Source organism: Mustela nigripes, chromosome 16, assembly GCF_022355385.1.
Source record: "Mustela nigripes isolate SB6536 chromosome 16, MUSNIG.SB6536, whole genome shotgun sequence".
NCBI lineage: Eukaryota > Metazoa > Chordata > Mammalia > Carnivora > Mustelidae > Mustela > Mustela nigripes.
Window position 1 is genome coordinate 41,794,581 of NC_081572.1, and position 21,867 is coordinate 41,816,447.

The 21,867-nt window shown below is 44.0% G+C and overlaps 2 protein-coding genes across 5 annotated transcripts in view; both read right to left on the bottom strand.

The window, feature by feature from the left end:
• Nucleotides 1–1,939: 1,939 nt before the first annotated feature.
• RSKR (ribosomal protein S6 kinase related) lies at nt 1,940–8,838 on the bottom strand. The gene is made up of 12 exons (XM_059378570.1): nt 8,803–8,838; nt 8,418–8,687; nt 8,242–8,325; nt 8,056–8,124; nt 7,614–7,683; nt 7,283–7,387; nt 7,082–7,122; nt 6,769–6,796; nt 6,569–6,658; nt 6,395–6,483; nt 6,151–6,261; nt 1,940–5,738 (listed from the first exon to the last, which is right to left on the bottom strand). The coding sequence occupies exons 1-12, from the start codon at nt 8,836–8,838 to the stop codon at nt 5,517–5,519; spliced, it is 1,215 nt and encodes a 404-aa protein (XP_059234553.1). The 3' UTR covers nt 1,940–5,516.
• A 645-nt stretch (nt 8,839–9,483) lies between these two features.
• The window catches only part of BLTP2 (bridge-like lipid transfer protein family member 2), a 32,628-nt gene continuing 20,244 nt past the window's right edge, over nt 9,484–21,867 (bottom strand). For 3 of the 4 annotated variants that reach the window (XM_059380064.1, XM_059380066.1, XM_059380068.1), the window contains 14 exons: nt 21,420–21,626; nt 16,200–16,299; nt 15,791–15,973; nt 15,316–15,437; nt 14,672–14,827; nt 14,468–14,589; nt 13,163–13,343; nt 12,423–12,509; nt 11,913–12,023; nt 11,637–11,772; nt 11,402–11,532; nt 11,127–11,228; nt 10,724–10,858; nt 9,484–10,293 (listed from right to left, as the gene is read on the bottom strand). In XM_059380064.1, the coding sequence (XP_059236047.1) occupies nt 10,111–10,293; nt 10,724–10,858; nt 11,127–11,228; nt 11,402–11,532; nt 11,637–11,772; nt 11,913–12,023; nt 12,423–12,509; nt 13,163–13,343; nt 14,468–14,589; nt 14,672–14,827; nt 15,316–15,437; nt 15,791–15,973; nt 16,200–16,299; nt 21,420–21,626 (1,956 nt within the window). In that variant the 3' untranslated portion in view covers nt 9,484–10,110. Of the gene's footprint in view, nt 10,294–10,723; nt 10,859–11,126; nt 11,229–11,401; nt 11,533–11,636; nt 11,789–11,912; nt 12,024–12,422; nt 12,510–13,162; nt 13,344–14,467; nt 14,590–14,671; nt 14,828–15,315; nt 15,438–15,790; nt 15,974–16,199; nt 16,300–21,419; nt 21,627–21,867 lie in introns of those variants that run through there. The other variant, XM_059380067.1, reaches the window with a different exon arrangement.

Below are 21,867 nucleotides of genomic sequence, written 5' to 3' on the forward strand. Positions count from 1 at the left end.
CCAAATTAATATGTAGAAGGGTGTCTCTGGGATTGAGGGACTAGTGTCTTTTTTTTTTTTAACTCCATTTGTACTTACTCCTTTCTTCCATTTTTTTCATGTTCTCTGACCACACACATGGAGGAGAAGAAGGCACTGAGTTCTTTACAAAAACAGCATCACTTCTTACACTTATGCATTTTTTTCTTCTCCACTCAATATCTTGTATGGAGCTGCCTTTTTTTTTTTTTTTTTTTTTTTAAAGTGAACTCTGCTCCCATTGTGAGGCTTTGACTCACAGCCCCAACATCAAGAGTGGCATGCTCTACCAACTGAGCCAACTAGGTGCACCCTGTATAAACAGCCTTCTGTTAACTGATATAGATGTAACTAACTTATTTATCACTTTGTATTCCTTGCCCTTTTTTAAAAAATTGGTTTTTTTCCTCTGTTCTAATTTGTCAGAGTTTCGTGTGATAGACCTTAACTCATTACAAGCTTTTTAAAACTGTTTTTGTCCATTGACTTTTATTAATGGTATCTTTGGCCCTACATAAAAGACTTTTATTTTTAAGGTTTTATTTATTTATTTAGATTTTATTGGGGCACCTGGGTGGTTCAGTGGGTTAAAGCCTCTGCCTTTGGCCCAGGTCATGATCCCAGGGTTCTGGGATGGAGCCCCACATCCGGCACTCTGCTCAGCAGGGAGCCTTCTTCCAACCCCCTAACTCCCCCCCCCACCTCGGCGTGCCTCTCTGCCTACTTGTGATCTCTGTCAAATAAGTAAATAAAAATCTTTTTTAAAAAAGATTTTATTTATGACAGAGAGATAGCAAGAGAGGGAGCACAAGCACAGGGGAGCTGGAGAGGGAGAAGTAGGCTCCCGGTTGAGCAGGGAGCCTGATGCAGGGCGATCCCAGGACCCTGGGATCATGACCTGAGCCTAAGGCAGATGCTTAATGACTGACCCACCCAGGCACCCCAGATTTTATTATCAGAGAGAACACAAGTGAGAGAGAGAGAGAGCACACACAAGCAAGGAGAGCAGCAGGCAGAGGAAGAAGCAGGCTCTCCACTGAGCTAGGAGCCCGATGTGGACTGGATCCCAGGACCCTTGGCATCATGACCTGAGCCAAAGGCTAACGTTTAACTGACTGAGCCACCCAGGCATTACCATAGAAGACTTTTATGCAGTCAAGTTGTTTATCTTTCCTTTAAAAGTATCTTGATGGAGTCATTCATTCTTCACATTTTTATGTAAATGTTTTTCTTTTATAGTGCTTTCATTTTCTGTCTTGGTTTAGGTATCTCCTCCATTCCTTGATTGTAGATCTAATCTCCCAAATGTTCTAAAATTTTTAATGTTTTGACAATTACATTTAAATCCTAAATGTATCTGGTATTAAGTTTTGTATATGATATGAAGTTGGGGTCCAAATATTTAAAAACACCTGTTTTATTTTTTAAGTAATCTCTATGCTTAACGTGGGGCAAATTTACAATCCCAAGATCAAGAGTCACCTGGTCTACCAACTGAAACAGCCAGGCATCCCAACACTTGTAGCTTTTAATTTTAGGATTAGACATTACTTATTTTGTAAAAATCCAAATACATAACCCAAATCAGCAACTCTGAGAAGTATGTACCTGGCAGTTCTAAGTGAACTCAAGGATGAAACTGTGGAATTAGTAGCCCTGCTACAATGACTGATGTGTGTATGTGTATGATGGGAGTACTGAGCAAAGGAGGCAGTGTGACAGCTGCTAATCAGTGGAGCTCCATAAACCAGCAAAATTCATGGGAAAATGGTATGTTCTCAGAATATAAGCAAAACCAAACTATAGGGAGTAAGGTAGCATGCTTTTTTGCAAATAATCATTCCTGATTAATCTATTAGAACTCATCATAGTGGTTGTATCAGTGTACTAGGGTTGCTATAACAAAATACCACAGACTGGGTGGCACAAACAACAGAAATTTATTTTCTCACAATTCTGGGGGCTGTAAGTGTGAGATCAAGGTGTCAACAGAGCTGGTTTCTTCTGAGGCATTCCCATTGGCTTGTTGCAGATAGCTGTTGTCTCCCTGTATCTTCGCTCCGTCTTCCTTCTGTGTGTGTGTGTGTGTGTGTGTGTGTCTGTGTCCTAATTTCTTCTTTTTAAGGACACCACTCATTGGATTAAGGCCAACCCATGACCTCATTTTAACTTAATTACATCGTTAAAGACTATCTACAAATACAGTCACATTCTGAAGTACGGGGGGCGGGGGGTTAGGACTTCAACGTATGAATGCAGGAAGGCAGACTGCAGTGGAGACACAATTCAGCTTGTAAGGGGGATTAATAATGCAGTGAATATGATTTTATTTTGAAAAAGCTTTGACAAGATTTTTACACTGAAGACTCTATTTAAATAAGTAACTAAGGAATTGTGATTACCAGTTTGTTAAATTAACGAATAAATGAACAGATCGATACAAGGTAAAGAAATTCAGAGGTAAGAAACAATGAGTAGAATTATAAACACTTTTCTAGAAGACTATACGGATTGGTGTTAAGATGAATCTTACATATTTAGAAAAGACAGAAGGGAGTACAGCATAAAATATCCATATTGATAGCTATATCTGACTTCCTCTAGATAATGAAAAAACAGAGTTAAGAGGTGATATCAGGTGGTATATGAAAGTATTTTTAAGTGGATTTCATGTGGATAAGTACAACCTATTATATTTATAGGCCAGTGATTTTAAATGGGGGTGGAGGATAGCAGGAAAGAATGCCTTCCAGAGATAAGCATATCAAAACTGGGGGGTGAAGACAGTGCTTTTTCAAATTATACTTTCTGAAACTTCGATTTTCTGTCACCCCCTCCACTCTACATTGATAATCATTACTACAATGATCCACTGATTAAAAATGTCCACATTTGATAAATGATTCAAATTACACTTATATAATTATGGTCCCAAAGCTACCTAATATTACCTAAGAAAGGGACCCTAGAGACATGTCAACCATGTCCAAAAGACCTTCACCCAATATGCTGGTTGTGACCAGAGAGGCTATATAATGGTAGGTGACCTGAACATTAACACTGGACCAGACACAAAGCATCATAAAATCATCTACAACTTCCCTTTGAAAAAGCATCACAGAACTCTGAAGCCCAATCCCCTTCAATCAAGAACCAGTGATTATAACCTCCTCATTTTATATATAGGAAACTAAGATCCAGAGAAGTTCAAAACTGTTTAAAGACTCTGAGATAGTTATTGGTGGATCTAAGCACAAGTCTAATACTCTTAACGAGTTCAGAAACCATTAATTCCTATTTCTAGTGTTCAGGGTTTTTATCCAATATGCAGTTGTGGTCACTACAACTTTTACAAAAAAAATGTAAGAAAGCTAAAATAGTATCTAAAGAGAAACAAATGAGATAAAAGGATTAATGTTACATTTTATTATTCATTTAGAAACAGAAAAAAAGAAAATAAAGGTAGCAAAGATGGAACCAAGAATGTGGCTAGCACACAAAATATACAACATGAAGTCCTAAACACTTGCTGGAAGTAGACTACAAATTAGGCTTTAAGTGGCCTAGCAGTGATATGAAGAGAAAAATACAGTCTATTGAATATTTAGTGTCTTTAAGGTAAAACCAAATAGCAATTTAGGAAAAGCACAGTTGGGTCCAGAGGAAATTTCTCCCATGCATACTTAAATTGAACATTATGAATTATAATGAACAACCTTTATAGTATATCCACAGCAGTTAAATTTCATAGGGATTTTCCTGGATTGCTAAAGTACAATCCAGAGAAAGCAATTTTGCAGAGGCCATAAAATGCCAGCTTTGTACAGGGAAAATCTGGCTTAATCCAAGGAACAGAATTAATAAACACATGTATACAGGGTGTTCCAGACTCTTTTCGGTCTGTAAAGAGAGATCAGATATAACTGAAGAATAATGAAAATGAAGACTTTGAAGGCCTCCTGGCTGCATCAGTCAGAAGAGCGTGCGACTTGTGATCTCAGGGTTGGAAGTTTGAACCCCCCATTGGGTGTAGAGATTACTTATATACATAAATAAAAAAAATTTTAATGGTTTTGAGAAGTTTAAGAAAAATGAAAAGAAGTCAGTAAACGCCAGAAATACATACAAATTTAAGGTCCAGATGATTTACCTTTTCCTTTAGGAAAAGGTTCTCGAAATACATCTAACCTTAAATCTGAAGGTTGACGTCATGCCTGTTAATCCCTTGGTTTGTCCATCAGAATGTGAATCCTAGGTTATCTAGGAAAATGATCAGTTTAAGAATCTTGTCTTTTGAAGAGGTTTTGTCTTGGAAAAAAAAATTCAATAGCTATCCCAATCAGCCCTAGAAGACATTTAACCCACATTTGTTTCAGTTCCTATTCCTTACATTAGGCTATTAAATTCACTTTTGAAATTTTTAAAAATTAGATTTGTTACAGACAGGCTTTGAGCCCCCAGGTTTTATGTTTTAACTGCATATTTAGGGGTTAAAATGCCAGCTTATGGGGCACCTGGGTGGCTCAGTGGGTTAAAGCGTCTGCCTTTGGCTCAGGTTGCCATCCTAGGGTTCTGGGATGGAGCCCCACATCGGGCTCTCTGCTCAGCGGGGAGCCTGCCTACCCCTCAGGCCTGCCTCTGCCTACTTGTGATGTCTGTCAAATAAATATTTTTTTTTAAATGCCAGCTTATGAGACCTTTGAAAAACATTCATACTGCTTCCAACAAGTCTATAAATAGCACCTTAAGGTCCCTATGAAGTGTTAATATTGCTCAAGAAAGGAAATATGGCAGGGGTGCCTGAGTGGCTTGGTTGGTTAAGCATCCAATTCCTTATTTTAGCTCAGATCATGAATTCAGGGTCGAGAGACTGAGCCCCATGTCAGGCTCTGTGCTGGGCATGGAGCCTGCTTAAGATTCTGTCTCCTTGGGGTGCCTGGGTGGTTCAGTGGATTAAGCCTCTGCCTTTAGCTCAGGTCATGATCTCAGGGTTCTGGGATAGAGCCCTACATCAGGCTCCCTGCTTAGCAGGGAGCCTGCTTCCCCCATCTCTCTGCCTACTTCTGATTTCTCTCTCTGTCAAATACATAAATAAAATCTTAAAAAAAAAAAAAAGATTCTGTCTCCTTGTGCCCCTCCCCTCTCTAATAAATAATGAAAGGAAATATGGCAGAGGGAAGGAACAGGAAAAGTAGAATAAGCCTCTGGCTGAAAGCTTCAGGGTATGAGCATTGAAGAAATGAAGCAAAGGAAAAGGTCGACACTCTGATACGAGATGTTGAATTGAGAGGTGGGTTGTATTAGAGGGTGGGAGGGGTCAGGAATTGTGGCTGCCAATAGCAGCATGCTCAAAATTTGAACTCTGGTCCAACAAGTATAACAGAATGGTAAGAGGCTACAGATTGAAAACAAACCAGATCATCAAAGTGGTCATAATGATATGGCAGTGGAAGAAACCCTCAGGTTCCCAGATAGGCTCAAATCTACAGTAGAGGGGCTCAAGCAAGGCTGGGATGGACCAGGTAGGACTCCAGGTTACAGTCAAAATCCTTGAAAATCATGGACTCCGATGGACTGGGCTGAGTAGCTTGCGCCTTCATGACAAAGTTCACTGGCTGCTTCTGTAGGAGCTCTGGGTCAAAGGCCACACCCCGAAAGAAAGGGTGGACCTGGAAGTGATGCAAGTAACGCAGACGCTGGAGGGGATTCTGGCATAAGAGCTGAAGGCAAATAGAGCATGAAGGGTGAGGAACTGGGATGGGAAGGGGGCTAAACAGAAAAGCTGGAAAAGGAGAAGTTCATCAAGCTGTGGAGGGCAGGAAGAAGAATCCTAAAGAATATTTGAAAGAGACAGAAACAGGCTGATTTCCGGGCAAAGGTAGGAAGAAAGGCACTGTATTGGTAAGAGAGTAGCACTGGCTCTCTCTCACAGAAGTGACCTGTTATGGATGGGGAGGATAGATGAAGGATGAAAAACTCAGAACTGGAATTTAAAGTGCAGGTTAGAAGGTGAGTGGTGAGGTGATACTTTGATCAAGTTGGAGCACATGCCCACCCTGGCCAGATTATTAGAGGAAAGGGAAAGTATCACTTCAGTGATAGGGATAGAAGGAAAATAGTGTTCACCCTTACCTCATGGAGCAGGAGTGAGAGCCCCTGGTTAAGAGAAGCTGGGATCTCAGAACCATAGTGGGTCACACTTGCCAGCATGGCCACATGATCTCTCTCTGCAGCCACTGGGAACTGAGTTGGGCAGGGTGGGGCGGGGGGCACAGTATCACTGGTTGGTAAGGAGTGAGGCAAGATTTCCTAAGGTCTTTTTCCCATTACAGGGCAAAGCTCCTCTCTTTGCTCAAAATCCCTACCATTCTCTCACCTTCCCAGTTGCCAGAGAGAAAAGCAAGACACCGAGGGACCACCAATCAGCAGCGTGGTTGTAAGGCCCTCCACTCAGGACCTCTGGGGCTAGATTTGAAAGACAGTTGTCATTGACATCAATCAGCTAGACTTCTGCCAACGCTTACCCCACCGGCTTTAGCCCCTCTCTCACCCATGTACTGAAGAGTGCCACAGATAGTATAGGCTCGGGTTCCCTGGGGCAGGCGGCGGGACAGACCAAAGTCTGTCAGTTTCAGATGGCCTATGAAAGATAAGGCAACAGCACCACTCTGGTCCTCCCCTCATCAGCCACGACTTATTCCCAAACTGAGGGTCCTCTCAATCTGGGGCTAGGAAAAGAAAAGGACTTACCTCGTTCATCCAGAAGGATATTCTCCATCTGAAAAATCACAGATGAGAAGTTATTAGTCATCCTCTTCCTTTTTCTTTTTTTTTTTTTTTCATCCTCTTCCTTTCAACCCTCTTCCAACACGTATATGTCCCAGCTGAGAAAAAGGCCCTATTCAGTATTCAGGCCTATACATTGATGGCCCTTGCCCAAATCCTTAGCACTCCTGAAGGCCCCAAGGTCAGCTCTTCTCAGCTCCCTCCCCCGCTGCCTTCTTAGATCTGCTGGAACTTCTGAGGCCCCACTTCAGACAAAGAAAAAAGCACTTAACTCTACCTTCACATCCCGATGGATGATGCCCAAATCATGGAGATAGCCTGCAGATGACAGCAAGTTTGGGGTGTGGTAAAGCTCTCCTGTAGTTCCCATCCCATTCCTATCCCTGTTCTTTGACCTCCAGAGTTAATATCAGATCTCTTCTCTGTCCCTCCCTCTCAATTCTTCCCTCATTTCCATTACCATTCTTGTTTCACTTACACAGCACCAGAACCAGTTCAGCAGCAAAGAGGCGGATGGAAGCCTCAGCAAAGCAGCCAACAGAGGACCACAGGGAGTACAGATCTGTACTGCAGTAGCTGCACACTGCAAAGTACCAGAAGTCTAGGCAATGTTTGGGGTTACTGTTCATGGGCTCAAGGCATTTTAGGCCTCTTGCCCAAACGGATGCCACCCGTTGTTCCCTCTCTTGGGAGAGAAAAGTGCTCTGAGAAGGGAAACAGAGCAAAGGGAGGACAGGCCAAAGGAATAGGTACTCTCAGGTGGGGAGTACAATAAAAGGGTTCTTGGGAATGAGAGGCCCATCACTCACTAATGAAGAGGTGCCGTTTTCCCTGCCAGCTGTCCCCCAAACAGTGTACAAAAGGATGGTTGATCTGTCGCTAGGAATGAAGAAAACAGGAAGTTAGGGAGGTAAAATGTCACTGAGAATCAAGGCAGCCAAGAAGTCAGGATTTATCTAGTTCTGCAGAAAAGGAGCTGCTGCCCCACCTCTCAGTTCAGGTGAACTAAGTTTCCTGCCTGGTAATTCCAAAACCAGCATGATACTGAGGAACACATTATGACATGCTGGAGAGATTTCCATGGAAGGGTCTAGAATTAATTGCTGATAACTACTTTTCCCAGGATCTACTTTGGTTGAAGCAGAGGGAGTGGGCAGAACCAGGAAGAGCAGGACAGTTGGGACAGGAAAGGTACTTTGTCCACCTGTGGTTTACTTCTTCCTAGGATCCATTCCTGGGCTCTGTGCATACCTGGATACTAACCTCCTCTTTGCACTGCCTCAGGATGTCCCTCTGTAGGACCTTTACCTTAGGCACCACCTATAAAAGGAGAGGAGTGGTGACTCCAACAGGTTGTTTATGCCTACCAAACCTTTCTGAAACCAAGATTGGAGGCAGGGACTAGAGAATGATGTGGAAGAGTATCTAGGTCCCTACCTTCACTGCAAATACTGCTTTCTGGCCACAGTCTAGCACCTTGAGGACTGTTCCGAAGGAGCCTTTAGCCACAAGGCCTAAAATCTGTACAGAGAAATGGAGAATAGCACAGTTGAAACTCTGGCCATTCTTAGATGTCTCCCCAAGACTGAAACCCCTTCCAGGGACTGACCTACCTTCAGCTGGTGATGCCCCCTGAGGGGCCTAATGGGAAATTCCGGCAGAAAAAGGTTGACGAACTGAGGTACTGGCCACTCAGACAGAGGCTTCTCTGTTAGCAACCGGGCCGGTTCCAAGGACTCCTGGTGTAGGTATTGATGCCCCCGTAGTCCCCACAGCTCTTCCACACCTGACCTGGTAGTCCCCACACCTGACCAGAGGCTCTTCCAGCCTCGGACCCAGGGACCCCGGATGCTGTCACCCTGCTGAGAACCAAGGGAGCCACTCTAAACCTCTGCCCTTGAGGCATTACAAGTTCTTCCCATCTTAGAAGACATACCCTCAAATCACAACCTTAGGGATCCATTTTTGAGCACCAGGCAAAATTGTCATTGCCATTACCATTGCTTTGGGCCAAGGCCTAAATTTCCTGGACATGATTTAAATCCTCTAAGAAACTAGTATTTGGATATTTTTCCTCTTGAGGCATCAAGAGATTCAGCCTGTGGCTGACTAGCCTGCTAGTCCCCCTCCACAGTGGGCATCATTAACATTCTCCTCAGTTCCCAGGCCTTAAGCCCATGCCCCCTTTACCTCCCCCTAAACAGGCTACCAGAGCCCCACAGCCTACCTTATGAGAAGTAGCCACCGGGGCATGTTGCCCCTGCCGACAGCTCACTGTTCCCATCCAAAGCCTCTGCCTCCTCTCCTCCTGCTAAATCTGCTGTCCTAGTTACATAAGCAACCCCTGCCCCTGATGCTACATTACACATGAGCCCCGCCTCTTCTCTGCTATTCATGACTGGAGATGCAAGTTGATGCAGCCAAACCCCTCTTATCCCCAAATTCTATCCCCCCCCCAACCCCAGTTATGAATAGGCTGAGCCAGCACTAAAATGTGTAGAGACCTATTAGAAGGCCAGTGTCAAAGCAGAGCTGGGACATATCTGTGATACAGTCTCACAGAGGAGAGAAGAGGTCATCCCCATTAAAGTGGTAGCTAGAGGATATGTCTTAGGTTGATGGGGAGGAAGAGACACAGGTTGAAACCCATGCATTTAACACACCAAAAAGAAAAAAAAACAAATTTAAAATATATATTTTTTTCTCTTTAAGTTGTTTTCTTACCATTCTCCAGGGTATACCCCAAGGGGACACATGGCCAGCCCTGGCATCTATTGCCATCTTCCCAAGTGAACTTGGCACAGATTGAGAAGGGGCTGATCTCCCCCCAGAACCCTAATACCTCTCATACAAGGCAGTGGAATGAGGAACAGGAGATCGACTCCTCCCCTCAACTTTCTAACACAGAGGGAGAGCAATTACACTTAGAAATATATATGTATATATTTATATATAGGTCTATAAAAATTTATCACACTTGATCAGAACTGTCCCTCCCACCCTTTCAGTTGGCCCCAATGGAACCAGATCCTAGTCCTGGGCCCATTCCCTGGGTCATACTCTCTTGATGCCTCTCTGGCCCTTGGCTTGCTGATCAGTGTGAGGTAGAACTCAGCGTTATTATCCACTGTATTCTGCAGGGAAAAGGCCAGCTGCTAAAATAGCAGTGCCTCTCTCCACAGTACCCTGTGGGCTCCTGACCTCCCACAAATCCTGATGGGTAAAGGGAAGCACCTCCCACCCCACAAGTCCCTGGGGCCCAAGCCAGAGTCAGATCCTGTACTGCAGCCACTCGTGGATGCTGGATCACTTGCGCCTCCCAAAGATGGACTTCTTGCCAGGGTTCTTGTTGCCCACACTTAAACCGATGAGGAGCCGGGCTTTCTCCTCCTCTTCCTGCTGTTGCATGTTGAGGTCTGATTTAGTTTCTAGCTTTCCCCGGACCTCAGACCCTGTTGCAGGCTTCAGCCTTAGCTTCTCTTTGATTACCTGATAGGTTAGAGAGGAGTAAAAGGGAAGGTAAATATTAGCGGTACAAGCAGAATAAATCAATGTGAACAAGTCAATAAAGATTTATTAAGCTTACATGAAGGCACAGCGGGGCAATTCAAATTATAAAATAATCTCTGCTTTTAAGAAGCTTACAGTCTAATTAGAACCCACTCTGAACCTCAAGTTGTGTCAGCCCTCAGTTTCCTAAAAATCAACTGTTAAGATATACAAAATACTCAGTAACCATCTAATTTAATCATCTGACCAAAGTCACAGAGTGGGTAGGGATAGAAGTTGCTCACTTCATTCAGCTGCCCATCCCCAAAGGCTGCTTGTCCTACATATATCCTACAATGAAATGCACTTGAGCACAGGATCTGTTTGCCAGCTCCTGCTAACCAAACCTCCACAAACTCTGCCGGCATACCTGGGCAACCAGGGCTTTGCGGCTGTCCCGCTTGACAGCCATGGCAAAGTCGAGCCATGTCCAGGTGTTGTTGTGGTATTCCAGACAGGGCAGCACCAGGTTAAGGTCACCCCAATCCACACTGTTCTTCTCACCCTGCAAGAGAAGGTGAGGGAGGGGACAGAGAAAAGAAGAATCAAAAGACATATCAGCTGCCATTTTTAATTCAAGCCATACCTGAATCCGAGCCCAATGCTTTCCTACAGCAGCAGTTTAGCTACTGATTTCCCTTTACCTCATCCTGTAATGGTACTGACTCCCACAGACCAGCTTCACAAACTAGACGGTGGTGCCTAACTTTACTCTCTGATCTTATCTGGTTCCATTCCCACCCTGTTCTAGAAAGTACTGGGGAGAAGCAGACCTTGTAGCTGACGCACAGAGGAACCTGTGGAATCTTTATGTAGATGAACGAGTTGTTCATGGCAGCTCGCTCTTTCATCTTGTCAATATCATCCACAGGGTGCTAGGAAAGGCAGGAAAGGAATGTGAGTCCCTGAAACCATCGGAAGAAACTTAGGACCCCAAACATCTCCATCTCCTTTCATCCCTGGAAAAGAATGAAGAAATCCCTAGTGGGGCCAAACAGAGAACCCCAGGACTTTCCCATCTCTCCATCATTAGGGGCATGTGTGGTACCTCAGGTACTTTCCGAAATGACCTCCTGACGCCAGAACTCCGATTTAAGCCTTGTGCCACACCCTTCCCAGTGCCCAGTGGTGCTGCATCATCTGTTGCAATCAGCTGCCGAGGCTTCACCACTGGTATCCCTACGAGACAGCAAGCAAACCAGCTGCTATCCTCTTTCTGAAGCTTTAGCTATCTCTGGGGCCACTACCCCAGTCTTCTGGAGCTCCACCATAAAAGTTCTCACCAGTAGTCACCAGTTTGGACTTATCTTCTTCATCTCCAACCTCATCATCTTCCACACTTCGGCCAGGAAAGAAAAAGCCCATTATTCTATGGAAGAACTGGTGTGTCAGCTGGATGGTGAGAGGCACCACATTTACCTAAAGAGGAAAAAGGCTGAAGAAGCAATTAAGCTCAGACATCATCCCTCAGTTTTACCTACCCCTAATGTAGCACAGTAACACACAGATAGCTTTTGAGTGCCCTTTGTTTCTGTATCCCCAAAGGACTGTATACTAACCTCAAAATGTTCCTTAACAGAAATACCCCCAACAGGGGGCCGGACTTTGCTGAAGAGGCGAAGGGCCAGCTGTCGCCCAGACTGGCAGGAGCTCTGGGGCCGCAGGACTACCTACAGGATAATGAGTAACAAATCAATCCACAAGTCTGTTCAAACTACGAGAAAAAGCAATGGTCTTGCTAAGCTGGGCAAGCTTTCAACCTCTCAGATCACCACACTACCTCCCACCCTGGATTTATGTGAAAGGGCCCTTACACATACCCTGTGTTAGGGAGCACCTGGGTGGCTCAGTTAAGCATCTGACTCTTGATTTACACTCAGGTCATGATCTCAGGGTCATGAGATCTAGCCCTGTGTCGGGCTCTGCACTGAGCACAAAGTCTGTATGGGATTCTCTCTTTTCCTCTCCCTCTGCCCCTCTTCTCTCTCTCTTTCAAATAAATAAAATCTTACAAATGCCCTTTGTTAGGAAGCATGAGAATGGGGGAGGAATGGGGAAATAAGACTTGCCTTATAGATCGCATTGGGGAGGAGGTTGTTCATAGTGAACCAGCCCAACTCCAGAAGATGTTCTGCTGTGTCATCAGACTTATTCACCTATAAAAAGATTTCCCACCACCCCCCGACCCAATATACTATAATTAGCCTTTCTCAGGAGCTTGCCAGAGAATGGCTACATATCCTATTTTTAGGTTCTCCAAGTGTCTAATCCCAACCTTTGGCATCCCTTTCAATTTCATACAATCAATTCACCCTTTCATCCAGTGTTTCTCATGGGCACTACTGGCGAGGGCACTGTTGGCAAGGACGCTAAGTGCCAATAGCACTTCCCAGTCACTGTGATATTTTAAAAATGGTCTTACATATTTCCAAACTCCCAGGGGGAAAAGGGTGTAGAATAATGAATCATGTTCTCTCCTCCATGCCATTAGTTACTTATTGCTGGAGAGCTGAATGTCCATATAGATTTAACAATGCTATTCCAAGCTGGACTTGGAAAATGACTTCCCTCTGGGCCATATTTCTAGGGATACTCTTATTCAGTGAAAGAAGCATTTGATCAAGCTCATCTATATCTGTGTAATTTCAAAGTACAAACAATTGTGTCTGAGGAGAACTATGCTCATGTCTCTACCATCAGTAACATCATCAGTAATCATATAATAATTAGCCTCTTTGTGTCTCTTTCTATAAGAGTTCTGAGACAGGTCAATGCCTCTCAACACAGTTTGCCTTTGTATACTCGATACCTTGCTGTAGAGGAACCGCTGCAGCTCCAGTTCAGCAATTCCTAGCTGTCCGTCTTCCTCTGTCAAGCGCCATCGTGCCTGAGCAAAGTAGAACTCAGTGCGACGGACAACACTCACATCTTCTTGTTGCTTTCGCAATTCCATCTTATTGGCCTGTTGCAACTGGAAGTCCTTAAAACACCTGCAGATGGACAGGAGGGCCAGAGCCAATAAGGGTAACAGCATTTGGGTTAGGGTGGGGTGGAATGCTCTAGAATGATGCAGGAGGTAAACCCAGAGATGGACCTATTTTGGAACAGGTACTCCCTAAATTTTTTCCACTGGATTCACTGCTCCTCACACCTGGAGCCTGGGAGCTAAAGCCCATCCTTAAGTTCCACAGCTGCTGCTGCTTTTTTTTGTTTTTTTAAGTAATCTCTACACCCAATCTGGGGCTTAAACTCATGATCCCGACATCAAGAGTTGCATGCTCTACTGACTGAGCCAGCCAGGCATCCCCCGCAGCTAATAAACTATTCTCTGCCCAGGGATGTCTGGGTGGCTCAGTCGGTTGAGCCACTGCCTTCAACTCAGGTCATGATCCCAGGGTCCTGCGATCGAGTCCCACATTGGGTTCCTCGCTTGGCGGGGAGCCTGCTTCTCTCTCCGCGTCTGCCTGCTACTCTACTTGCTTGTGCGCACACTCACTCTCTCTCTGACAAATAAATAAATAAATAAAATCTTTTTAAAAAAAGCCTATGCCCACTCATAAACCCCTATGATTGTATCTGCAATTGTGCTCCTTACTGATCAACTTCAAGACATTTTATTGTCAGTTCATCTGCACATAGCAAGGCCACAAAAGTGATCTTTCCAAACCATTTGGTTTTCTTCTTTCCTAAGAGGTACTCTAATGAAGAGTCAAAGGAGGGGGTCTCTTATTCTCAGTCTTTTGGCCAAGTCCAGCCAGGTTCATTCAGGAAGTATCCAAATCTATATCAGCCTTCAATGATGTGCACGAGACCCAAAGACTATCATTAACATGGGCAAGGAAGGGGCACTTGGGTGGCTCAGTGGGTTGAGGCCTCTGCCTTTGGCTCGGGTCATGATTTCAGGGTCCTGGGATCAAGCCACGTGTTGGGCTCTCTGCTTGGCAGGGAGCCTGCTTCTCCCCTCTCTCTGCCTGCCTCTCTGCCTGCTTGTGATTTCTGTCTCTCAAATAAATAAATAAAAGCCTTTAAAAAAAAGAAAAAAAACATGGGCAAGGAAGAGAGATCAACCCTAGCTGGGGCACCGGAAAGAGGCAGAGAAAGAATGCTGTGGCACCTGATGAGGATATTAAGTTCTTCGCTTTCCAGCTGTAGACTGGCCTTCTCCTGGTTTAGCTGTAACTGAAGCTTTTGGTTCAGGTCAAGCAGGTTCTCATTCTTGCTGTCATCCTGCAAAGACTAGGGATCCAGGGCAGGAGAAACTGAGAGGAGATCTCCCTTGTCCTAGACGAACACCCTCTCAGACTGCCCCGGTAACTACCTTCATGATAGAATATATCTGCTTTTCCAGCTGCCGTATCTGGGCCACATGCTGCCGCACAGCCTCCTGCAAATGTAGTATGCTACTGCGCTGTTCCTCAGGATTGCTAGAGATCTCGAGCTGAAACCTGACCCGCTGCTTCTTCTCACTATGTTCCTGAAGCAGTGGAAAAGGAAATGAACAAGATTTCTTAACAGTTGTCTTGCAGTAAAGTGAAACAGAAAAAGTGACAAGGAATATGGATCTCTTCTAGAAAGCTTACCTGTATCTGTCAGCGTTAGTAGCAAGTGTAAGGGGCAGGCCCATGCAGAAGTAGTAAAGATTTCACAGTAAGCCAGTCCCACAGGGTAGGAATGGAGGTGATAGTGGGGACTAGTTACTGATTTCAGAGGTATCAAAGTGACTGAGTAGAGAACTGACCAAGAAAAACAATCAAGTAAACAAGCTCTACAGTCTCCGGAACACTCAAGGCCCTTCCTGGGTAAGTGAAATTTCAACGGCTACTACTGATTAACAGAGGATGTACCAATCACAAGGCCCTTTTTCAGTCTGAATCATGGCTTTTCTTACTGGACTCCAAATAAAGCACAAGGTCTATGGGTTCCTATGAGGCTAACTGGCATTCTATAAAGGCTCATGCTCACCTTCCGCTTAGGTTCTACATGGAGCAGCAGGTTGTTGACAATGTCCAGGATCATGGCATACTGAGCCGGGTTGGTGGAGATTTCCAGCTCATGATGAATAAGGGTAAAGGTATCCACAGCCCCTACGTAATTATTAGCAGCTAAGTAAGAAACTCAAGGTTCTCTCTAAATACCTACCCCATCTTTAAACCCATACTTGAAACTTCTCCTGTTAACCCCATAGAAACAGCTTAGTGAGATGCTCATGGGTAGAAATATGTTTGCTTATTTTGGAATCAAACAATTCCCATTCATCCCAGTTCCCTCCAAGAGCACACTTCAGCCTCTTACAGCAGACCTTACATAATGCAGAACAAAGTAATGTCCAGTGCACAGTGGGACTTCTAATAACACTACTGACTCAGAACCATGAAGGAAGCAACTACTTTCACAAGTATCCTAGTCCCCTTCTAAAAGTCTTTCAAGCCCTGAATACCTTCCTGTTTCTTTAGGAGATCTTCCTTTTCCTGGTTCTCATGGACCTCAGGTGGTTTAATCTGAGTTGCCAGCTCAGGATCAATGTCATGGCTGTAACTGATATAGTACATTCGGCAGCTACAGCGTGAAATGATCCGCTGGACTTGCTGGGCTTGTTGTGCTTCAGCTGGCTGGTTCCAATCTGGGAAGAGGTGGGAAAGAGATAAAAGACACTCTCAAAAAAGGTACTGTAAGAGCTAGGAGTGATATCTCTGGCTACGTGTGATGTCTAGGGAATTCTATAGACACTTGCTTTCAACCTAGCCTAACACAAAATGGTCCTACCCCAGCATATGTTAATCTTGAGAGTATGTATGAAAATGCGCCTCTCTTCCTAACCACATGATGGGGAATAAGAGAGAGCTGACCTGTGGTGGTGGTAACCATGCCTCCCACTGCCTGCCCGCTCTCCATCAGCTCCTGCACAGAATCCAGACTACGCTGCCGGTGCTCCTCGATATTCTTTACCTGAAGAGAGAGATACAGGTATATTTAACTCCTGGCCAACTGGGTCACAGACCTCTAAGATGCAAGAAGTTATACTTACTATTCAGACTTCCACTGCCTAGAATAGCCTAAGGATCTCCCATGGTATAAGACATACGTGACTTCCTCCTGGCCCAAACCACTCAAATTCCCCAAAGCCAAATGATTTACATGCACATTTGCCAAACCTGCAGGCCTGAGGCCAGAAAAGCAAGCTAGGTTAAAATTAAATCCTGTCCTACCTCACACCCATTAGGATAGCGACTATCAAAAAAAAAAAAAAAAAAAAAAAAAGAGAGAGAGAGAATATACCAAATGCTGGCAAGGGTGTGCTGAAATTGGATTCCTTGTGCACTGTTGGGGATGTGTCAAATGGTATAATAGTACTGTGGCAAATACTACATCAAGCACAATTCCTCAAAAAGTTAAGAACAGAATTACTATATGATCCAGCAATTCTACTTCTGGATATATACACAAAAGAACTGAAAGCAGGGTCTTGAAGAGATTTGTATATGTTCATATGGCATTATTCACAATAGCTAAAATACGGAAGAAACCCAAATATCCATTGGTAGAAGAATGGATAAGCAATATGTGGTGTATACACACACACACACACACACACACAATGGAATTCAGTCTTAAAAAGGAAGATGCTGGGGCACCTGGGTGCTCAGTTGGTTAAGTGTCCGACACTTGATTTTGGCTCAGGTCTTAATCTCAGGATTGTGAGATCAAGCCCCACACTGGGCTCTGCATTGTGCACAGAGCCTGCTTAAGATTATCTGCCCTTCCCCCTACCTGCCTCTCTCTCTCTCTCTTTCCCACTTCCTTTCTCCCTCTCTTAAAAAAAAAAAAAAGGAAGACGCTACAACACAGATAAACCTTGAAGAGATTCTAGAAAGTGAAATTAAGTCAGTTACAACAAAAAGACAAGTGCTATATGATTTCATTTATATGAGATACTTAAGAATAGTCAAAACTAGGGGTGCCTGGGTAGCTCAGTGGGTTAAAGCTTCTGGCTTCGGCTCAGATCATGGTCCCAGGGTCCTGGGATCGAGCCCTGCATGGGGCTCTCTGCTCGGCGGGGAGTCTGCTTCCTTTCCTCTCTCTCTGCCTGCCTCTCTGCTTACTTGTGATCTCTGTCCGTGAAATGAACAAATAAAATCTTAAAAGAAAAAAAAAGAATATTCAAAACTAGGGGCGCCTCGGTGGCTCAGTGGGTTAAGCCTGTCTTCAGCTCAGGTCATGATCCCAGGGTCCTGGGATTGAGCCCTGCATCTGGCTCTCTGCTCAGCGGGGAGCCTGATTCCCCCTCTGTCTCTGCCTGCCTCTCTGCCTACTTGTGATAACTGTCTGTCAAATAAATAAATAAAAACTTAAAAAAAAAAAAAAAAGAATAGTCAAAACTAGATGCTTAGGTGGCTCAGTCATTAAGTGTCTGCCTTCAGCTGGGGTCATGATCCCAGCGAACAGGGATCAAGGACCCCTGAGCAGGGAGCCTGCTTCTCCCTCTTCCACTCACCCTGCTGGTGTTCCCTCTCTCACTGTATATCAAATAAAATCTTAAAAAAACAAAACCAAAAATGAATAGTCAAAATTATAGAGACAGAAAGTGCAATGGTAGTTGTTAAGGACTGAAAAGGGGGAGGTGGGGAGTTATTGTTTAATGGGTACAATTTCAGTTTTACAAGATGAGGAGTCATGGAGATGGATAGTAGTGATGGTTGAATAACATCATGAATATATTTAATACCACCAAACTTTACACTTAAAAATGGTTAAAACAATAAATTTTGTATGTATTTTACCAAGATTAAGAAAACAGGAAAAAATTCAAATCATGTTAAGCACAACAAATTTGATCAAAACCAATGACTTTCCCACCCACTTTGCTATTCATGTGTTCATCTTCAGATGATCACTCTGACACTTGCTATGGGGTAAGGGGAATGAATTTTTTTTTTTAAAGATTTTATTTATTTATTTGACAGACAGAGATCACAAGTAGGCAGAGAGGTAGGCAGGCAGAGAGAGAGGAGGAGGAAGCAGGCTCTCTGCTGAGCTAAGTCTCTGCTAAGCTTAAGTCAAAATGAGTAACAGAATGAGTGAAATGGATAGACCATAAGCAAATCTGCCAAGTCACAAAAAATTCATATAGGAAAGGCAAGATGAAAGTCCTCTGCCAACTCCGTAAAGGACACCATAAGCAAAACAAACAGGCTGGAAGAATGAATGGAAGAAGATATTTGCAAATGATACATAAGGAACTCCTACAACTCAACATCAAAAAAACATTAATCCAATTTAAAAATGGGCAGAGGATCTGAGTAGATGTTTTTCCAAAAAAGACATACAGATGTCTAACAGAAACACGAAAACATGTTCAACATCACTGATCATCAGGGTAATGCAAATCAAAACCACTTCACACCAAAATAGCTAATATCAGGGTTTCTGGTTGGATCAGTCAGTTCAACGATCGACTCTTGGTTTCAGCTCAGGTCATGATTTCAGGGCTTCAGCTTGGCACTCAGCATGGAGTCTGCTCCAGATTCTCTCTCCCTCTCTCTCTCCCTCTGCCCCTACCCCTGAACACCCATGCACAACAAGCACACTTTTTCCCTCTCTCAAATAAATAAATTTTTTTTAAGATTTTTTATTTATTTATTTGACAGAGAGAGATCACAAGTAGGCAGAGAGGCAGGCAGAGAGAGAGAGGAGGAAGCAGACTCCCCGCTGAGCAGAGAACCCGATGCGGGACTCGATCCCAGGACCCTGAGATCATGACCTGAGCCAAAGGCAGCGGCTTAACCCACTGAGCCACCCAGGCGCCCAATAAATTTTTTTTTTAAAAAAAGATTAAAAAAAAAAAAAGATTTTATTTATTTATTTGAGAGAGATCACAAGGAGGCAGAGAAGCAGGCAGAGAAAGAGGAGGAAGCAGGCTCCCCGCCAAGCAGAAAGCCAGGACCGTGGGATCATGACCTGAGCCTAAGGCAGAGGCCTTAACCAACCCACTGAGCCACCCAGGCGCCCCAAATAAATAAAATCTAAAAAAAACAAAAACAAAAAAAAAAAAAAAAACCCACCCACAAAGTCCCTCCCATCTAAGCCAAATACACATTCTATTCTAATGCTAATACCATAGCCAGACAGGGAATAAAGGTTTCACAAGCAAAAGAAGGCATGCCTGAAAGCAGCAGAGGCCCAGAAAATGCGAGATCTTACATAGCTCATCTTGCCCACCTCTGCCTGAGTAGTTAGAATCTTCTGTGCCTACCTCCTGCGACTACTGGTAAAGAGCACGGTTTGTTTGAACCACAGCTGTAATATGATACATTACATGACCTCTCATATTATCAACAACCCGACCCTTCCTTGGCTTGACATCTGATTAAATGATTACCTTGTATGTAATTACATCTGAGGTTGCTAGATTTGAGCCCAAAGGTTGTTGGAGTAAGAAGCACCAGGCAGGGAAGAGGGATTAGCTTTTTCCCCATTGAGTATAATGGCAAATGAAGTTACCACACTGGTGCTTAACAGATGCAGCTGGATGCATAAGCTGTTTGGGTGTACCATGCCCAGCACAACGTGACCACTTCACGCCTGTGCAAGAATACTGGGTAGGTGGGACGCCTGGGTGGCTCAGTTGGTTGGACGACTGCCTTCAGCTCAGGTCATGATCCTGGAGTCCCAGGATCCAGTCCCACATCGGGCTCCCAGCTCCATGGGGAGTCTGCTTCTCCCTCTGACTTCTCCTCGCTCATGCTCTCTCTCTGTCTTTCTCTCAAATAAATAAATAAAATCTTTAAAAAAAAAAAAAAGAATACTGGCTAGGTACATCTTACCTTACAAACTAAGATCTCTCAATAATTCTGATATTATATCCTAGAAATTATAATGCAAATTGTTTTACTAAGCTGAAAAGAAAACCTACAACCTAGTCCCTGCCAACTGTTCATAATTTCACCATCTAAGAAAACATTACCTTGACACACACACCACCCCTGACCTAACAACTTTTTAAAAATGATAGGATTATTTTCCCTCTAAATGAAGCTTTGTTTTTCAAAGCACTGTCTCACTGATCCTTTCAATAATCTTGTGAGAAGGAAGTATTAACTCAATTGTATAAATAACAATGACTTGCTCAAGGGCTCATGGCTACTATAATAGCAAAGGTGGCATTAGAATTCACATAACCTGACTACTAGACAAGCAATCTTTCTATTCAATCTTACTACTTTGCTGAAACAACCAATCAACCATCTTCATAAGAGAAATAAGAGAAAGGGCAGATAGAGAACTTATCTCAAGTTCTCAAACTTACTGCCTATTTTCTTGGCTGCCCACTGGTTTTGTGCTTTATTAGAAGGGGTCAGCAATCTTCTCAAAAGTAAAAAAGTGGGGCGCCTGGGTGGCTCAGTGGGTTAAGCCGCTGCCTTCGGCTCAGGTCATGAGCTCAGGGTCCTGGGATCGAGCCCCGCATTGGGCTCTCTGCTCAGCAGGGAGCCTGCTTCCCTCTCTCTCTCTCTGCCTGCCTCTCTGTTTACTTGTGATCTCTCTCTGTCAAATAAATAAATAAAATCTTAAAAAAAAAAAAAAGTAAAAAAGTTCTTGGGGTGCCTAGGTGGCTCAGAGGGTTAAGCCTCTGCCTTCGTCTCAGGTCATGGTCTCAGGGTCCTGGGATTGAGCCCCACATCAGGCTCTCTGCTCAGCAGGGAGCATGCTTTTCCTCCCTGCCTGCCTCTCTACCTACTTGTGATCTCTCTGTCAAATAAATAAATAAAATCTTAAAAAAAAAAAAGAGAAGTAAAAAAGTTCCAATCTACTTCATTCTGGTGCTGGGAAATGAGAATTTCCTTTGCAATGAAAAAGAATAGCAAGAGATTAAAAAAAAAAAAGCACTATGTGCTCACAGACCATAAAATCAGAGACTACCTACAATTCCTACATTCAAGGTGTTACCAGCTTCGTTATTCTACTAAGCTGGAGCAATAGGTACTAGCAGGAATCTTGCAAACAGTCTTCTGGAAGGAGCCAAATATGGAAAAGTGGGACTATAATGGGCCTTCCCAGTGCCACTAACTAACCTCTAACCAGAGCTGTCGGCCATCCTGCTCAGTGGGGCTGCTTTCAGTGGTGGCGAAGTACTGCATGCCATCCAGTAAGCAAGTCCAGGACGTCTTTTGCTTCAACGTGTCACCATACCAGGCTGGATGGTGTTGGCACTGCAGCAGCTGAGCTTTGGCAGCTGATACAATGACACAGCCTTCTGTCTCCGCTCCACGAAGAACCATCTATACCACAGACAGAAGCAGAATTACAGCACAAGGGCCACCAGGGAAGGTGAGAGGTTAATGAAAGGATTGCACCTATGACTACAGCTGGGCCTAATTCTGGCTTACTGAGTGAATGCTATGGTTTTAGACATGAAAGTTGGATTATCCTAGATACCTGCTGGAAGGAATACTTTTTTGGAACTCTTGTCTGCCCCTTCTTATTTGATGGTGGGAGAAGATGAACACATACTATGATCTA